This window comes from Salvelinus sp. IW2-2015, unplaced genomic scaffold (assembly GCF_002910315.2).
Source record: "Salvelinus sp. IW2-2015 unplaced genomic scaffold, ASM291031v2 Un_scaffold2548, whole genome shotgun sequence".
NCBI classification, from domain to species: Eukaryota; Metazoa; Chordata; class Actinopteri; order Salmoniformes; family Salmonidae; genus Salvelinus; species Salvelinus sp. IW2-2015.
The window spans coordinates 31983-37286 of record NW_019943861.1 but is presented as its reverse complement, the minus strand read 5'-3'; the positions used below and the strand labels follow the sequence as shown (position 1 = coordinate 37286).

Sequence of the window (5304 nt, the reverse complement as noted above, 5' to 3'; positions counted from 1 at the left end):
GTTTATAACAGCTACATAGAGCCTTCATAAAGTCAGTTTATAACAGCTACATAGAGCCTTCATAAAGTCAGTTTATAACAGCTACATAGAGCCTTCAAAGTCATGTGTGTGTGGTGACGTGCGTGTAACTCACCCAGGGAGGACTCGGAGGAGGATCTGTTGACGCTGAAGGCCAGGTCAGAATCACTGTCGTCTGGACTACTACTGCTACTACTGCTCTGGGAGGAGGGGGAGGAAGAGCTGGACTGGAGCGTGCCTGGAACACAGCGACAGAGACACACGCAGTAAACATCCCGTCGCGCTTTGTCACGCCCCGCGTTTGTGGAGTCCACATTTATAGTAAGCACTGCATATGTTGGCTCAGTGGGAAATTACCTTTAAATGTCAAGCACTCTATAATGTGGTTGGAGCTACCGCTGATCAGAATGAATCCAGGCCATACATTATATACATATTTTTTTAAATCTTTGTCTCTGTGACACAAACACATGTTACATTCTACTTTAACAACTTTAGACTTTGCAAGATTATTAAATCTCTTTTTTCAAGAGAAGGAAAGAAATATAGACTGGTTTTTATATCCTAGTTTGGTTAGAAGAGAGAGTTACATCTCTTTTTCAAGAGAGACCTAATCTCAGTACAGCTATAAGACAGTGTGTTGCAATCTCTGATGGTACAGAACAGCAAACAGAGCGATGATAGACTGGTGAACTGCATCGTGGGTGATGAGCGTTACGAGGTGGTCATCACTGCTAAACATTGTTACGGCGAACAGCGTTAGCCATAAAACTACAGCAGTAAGTCATTATATCACATAACTAATCTGTTCAGTAAGTCATACAATAGCTAATAACACATCAGATATGTGTATTATTATGTAATCAGACAGCTAGATTTCAAACATTTTAAAGGAAAATATTTTTATTGGAGTCATTTGTACACTTATAAAGCCCCTAGGGAGCTGTAATTCATCAGAGAGAGAGAGAGAGAGAGAGAGAGAGAGAGAGAGAGAGAGAGAGAGAGAGAAGAGAGAGAGAGAGAGAGAGAGAGAGAGTAGAATAGAGCAGAAAGAGACGAGATAGAGAGAGAGAGAGTTTATAGGAGCAGTTGGGGAGAGGGCAAATAAGTCACATCTAAAAAGACTCAGAAGGGAACAAAGAGGACAATGGGAGCGCCATCATACGCAAGCATTCCAGTGCGGGGAAAGAAGGATAAAGGAGGAATGGGGAACTGAAGGGATTTGTTGGATCTCAGGTGAGGCTGAAGGGTCGACTATGTGTACGGCATCTTCCTGACGAGTAACTGTTCCATACCATACATTAACACATGACGGACAGAGCATTCAGTATGGGTATAGAATATTTCTGATGAATATACGAAAACATTACTGGCTTGAAGTCTGTTGAGGTTTTTTTTCTCCACGAGGGTAGAAAGAGGCGCAGTGAAGTGTCTTGATGAGTAATGTTTGATGTTATACAGTATCTTAATATAGTTGCAGTGCCTTCGTTAATAAATTCAATTTCAAATGTTGTTGTGTCTCAGCTTATTATAAATGGATGTAAATAAAATTAAAATCTACAAACAAATCCATAACAGAAACTGAATAAAGGTTTTCGTACAGAAAATTTTAAGAAATGTATAAGAATATAACAGATACCTTAGTTTGAACTATAAGATTCAGACCGTGCTATTATAACGCAAAACTTGAGCTAGGTGCGAGCCTGCTTCCATGATGATCTTGACATGTTTCAGCAATTGAGTAGTAGTCCATCTGGTGCGTACATTCAATGTTGATTGGACATGGATTACGCGTCGCTATTAAGTACGCCAAAATTGACAGTGCATGTCAGAGAGAAAAAACAAGCCAATGAGGTCGATAGGATAACCGTAGAGCCCGAGACAGTATTGAAGTCCCATAAGAAGAGCAGGGAGCCTCAAGCATTTCTTTAAATAAATTGAAGAGTTTGTGGAAACGCACCTAAATTTTTCCTAAAGTCTGGCCGGTGCCGCAAACTGAGCAATCGTGGGGAGAAGTGTTGGTCATCAGGAGGGTGACCAAGAGAACTGAGGCTACTCTGCAGAGCTCAGAGTTTCCTGAGCGAGATGGGAGACGTCAGAAGATAGGAACAACTCATGCTTGCGGACTCACACCAATCCAACCTATATGGTAAGTGGCCAGACAACGGAAGCACGCCTAGCTAGAAAGGCACATGACAAGACCCTATACACAAAGCAAGACAAAGAAGAGGAGTAGGGGAGGAAGTCCTGAATGTCCTTGGAGGTCCCAGGGCAGTAGCCCGACTGAATCCCGAGTGGGACATGTTTTGGAGAGACCATGAGTAAAATAGCTGTGCAGTGATGCTGTACCGACACAACCTGGACAAGGTCGGAGACGGATCTACAGAGAGGAATGGGAGAAATCACCAAATACAGTGCTTGTGAAGCTGGTGTTAGCTCCATTAACGCAATGAAGACTCAAGGCTTGTAATCGTACCTAAGGTGCTTCACAAATAGCGATAAAGGGTCCTGAATAAGTTTTTTCAAATGTGATATAGTATTTTTTATAGTGTAAAAGTTGAAACCTGACAGAAAATCTGAGAGTCTGTTGACGCTCATGCAGGTGAAAGATAAGCCCAGAGTGCTGTGATGAATCGACACGCAGACCGCCCTTCTGGACGCTCGGTTGAGCCTAGATGCACTCACCGCTGGGCTCCAGGCCTGAAGGAATAAGTCCCGGAGCCAGGCATGGGAAGGCCGCGTAACACCACAGCAGTACTGCCAGTCCGTGTCCACAGAACCGTCTGGTGCAGGAAATTCCCAGCATGGAGGAACCTTAGCGCCGGGATCGCAGGAGGTAGTCGAAAAGGAGCGCCCGCCCACGAGTAGGGTCAGGGCGAGAGAACGACTCGACGGTAGACGTCTCCCTGACCTTAGGGGTCCCGATCTGAAGGACACAGAGTCCCTGCGAAACCTCAGGAAGTGGAGTTACACGCTGCACGAGCGGTCAGCTGAACAGGATGAACGTCGGTCGCCTCGGAACTGGATGGGAGTTGGAGGTTCGAGTGGTCGAGCGTCGAGGGGAGCCCGGCTGGACAACCGGGGCGGAGAATGGGCACGGATGAACGATGATGATGAGTTGGTTGGAGGAGGAGATGTGGTACAGTACAAGGGATACTGGCTGTAGTTGTTGACTGTAGTGTCAGCAATCCCAAACAGTGTGTATTCCCAAGTAATGAACTACCCTCAAAGGTGTTGGGGTACTAGAAGTTGTCCTGGTTTTGAAAAGAAAAAATATTTTTTTGTCCAATAAAATAACTCAATTTGATCAGAAATGCACAGTAATGACATGTAAATGTTGGAAAGCTATCGTAGCTGAAACGGTGATTTAATATGGATAATATTACATTAGGTCAGGCCATTTATCGAGTAACTATAACTGCCTGTTGTCCAATGGAACGTTGTGTTAGTACATCAAGTTGATAATTTGAAAAGTCTAATTGTCATTAAAAACCCTTTTGCGAATGGTTGTAGCACAGCTGAAAACTGTGTGATTAAAGAAGCAATGAAACTGTCCTTCTTAGACTGGTTGTGTATCTTGAGGTCAGATTGTTTGGGTTGATTACGCTCAAAATGGCCAGAAACAGGAAGGTTTTCTGAAACCGTCGAGCTATTCTTGGCTGAAATTGAGGCTATTCCTGTGAGAAATGCCAAGAAAACGGAAGTACGCGTACAAAGCTTGGATCTACTCCTTCACAGAAAAGCGCAGAACGTCATCTAACAGAAATTTAGGAAAGAGGAGGGGGAGCTCCGGTGCAATCCACTGAGCAAGAAGGATGCTGGCCTCTAGCGAGTTCCTCTGTCCAGTGGTGTGTTCTTTGCCCATCTTAGAAGCTTTTCCTTGTTATGGCCAGGCTGATAGGGCGTTTGTGTTTGCAACTCTGGCCTAAAGGCCAAGCATCGCCGGAGGCGACTTCATGTTGACGTTAAGAATGAGAGAACTGGCGCCTAGAGGGCAGCGACCCAGAGTCGCTGTCACTGTTGAAACGGTTGCAGAAAGCTGGACCAGAGGAATATCTGTCTAGAAGGCCAGCATCTCGGAGTTCGCCCTTCACGTTAACGTTGAGTACTGTGTTTGCGGGAAATGAAAGACACTGCAGTTGAGGACGTGGTTGAGGGCGCGGTTCTTCAAACATACTAATCTGAATGTCTTGTGCTCTTGTCATGTGTGCGGCCGGGGCCTCACTCTCTTCTATTTTGGTGTAGAGGCCAGTGTTCGGCTGTTCTGTGGAAGGGATAGTAACACAGCGTTGTACAAGATTTCAGTTTATTGCAAGGTTTCGGCATGGAAAGCTCATGCTCAAGAAAAAGAATGACGTGACGAGTTCTAGAAGAAAGGTTTGTTTCTGGCCATTGTGTGAGCCTGTAATCGAACCCAGCAAAGGCACTGAAGCTCCAGATAACTCAATAGTCCCAAAAGCCATTTTATTGCTTCTTTATCATGGCAAGTTCAAGCTGCTGCTAACAGGTAAGTTACAAGAAGGGTTTTCTCTAATGAAGTATGCCTTTTAAAATGAAAACTGATTGCTAACACAAGGCCATTGGAACATAAGGAGTGATTGGTTGCCTGATAATGGCTCTGTACGCTATCGTATGAAACCAGGTCAAAAATCACCGTTTCCAGCTTACAAGAGTCATTTAACAACATTAACCATTTGTTACACTGTATTATGACCAGGACAAGACATTCTAAGTGACCCCAACAGTTTGTTGAACGGGTAGATTGTACTGGTACATCGCACCAGGAATTTGAAACGGTGGTGACATGAGCGCACAGAAATATATAAGTCCCATATACAAAAATACAGACAGAATAAAATACAAAAATCCAAATACAGACAGAAATAGTATAGACAAGAAACTTACAGAAGTTGAGCTGCCAGTTGTGAGCTGTAACGCGCATCGTAGCAGTGGCCATGGTTGTGAGCGTAACGTCCGCCGACTGCCGCAGTGCCCCTGCTGTTGAGCTTGTTAACGTTGCACGTTCGCAGTGGCTGTGTTGAGCTGTAAACGTCGACATCTGCAGTGGCCTGCGTTGAGCTGTAACGTCGCATCGTTCGAGTGGCCTGGTTGTTCTTCTAGCTGGTTTGTATTGAGTTGCGGGAGTCCCGTGGCTGTCCCTCTTGAGGGAGGTAGGCACTGGGAGGACGGGCGAGACGAGACCAACATTGGAACTGACACTGCTTGCAAACTTGCTCTTGGGAGGAGAGAGAGGCAAGGGAGAGGGAAAGGAAGGGAAGAGTGAGT

General features: G+C 45.0%; 1 protein-coding gene across 1 annotated transcript in view; it reads right to left on the bottom strand.

Annotated features, from left to right (window-relative positions):
- neurl1b (neuralized E3 ubiquitin protein ligase 1B) overlaps nucleotides 1-5304 on the bottom strand; it is a gene marked incomplete at its 5' end in the record, with an annotated part of 24128 nt that overhangs the window by 1447 nt on the left and 17377 nt on the right. The window contains one exon of the mRNA XM_024141451.2: nucleotides 134-359. Within this exon, the coding sequence (XP_023997219.2) occupies nucleotides 134-359 (226 nt within the window). The remainder of the gene's footprint in view (nucleotides 1-133; nucleotides 360-5304) is intronic.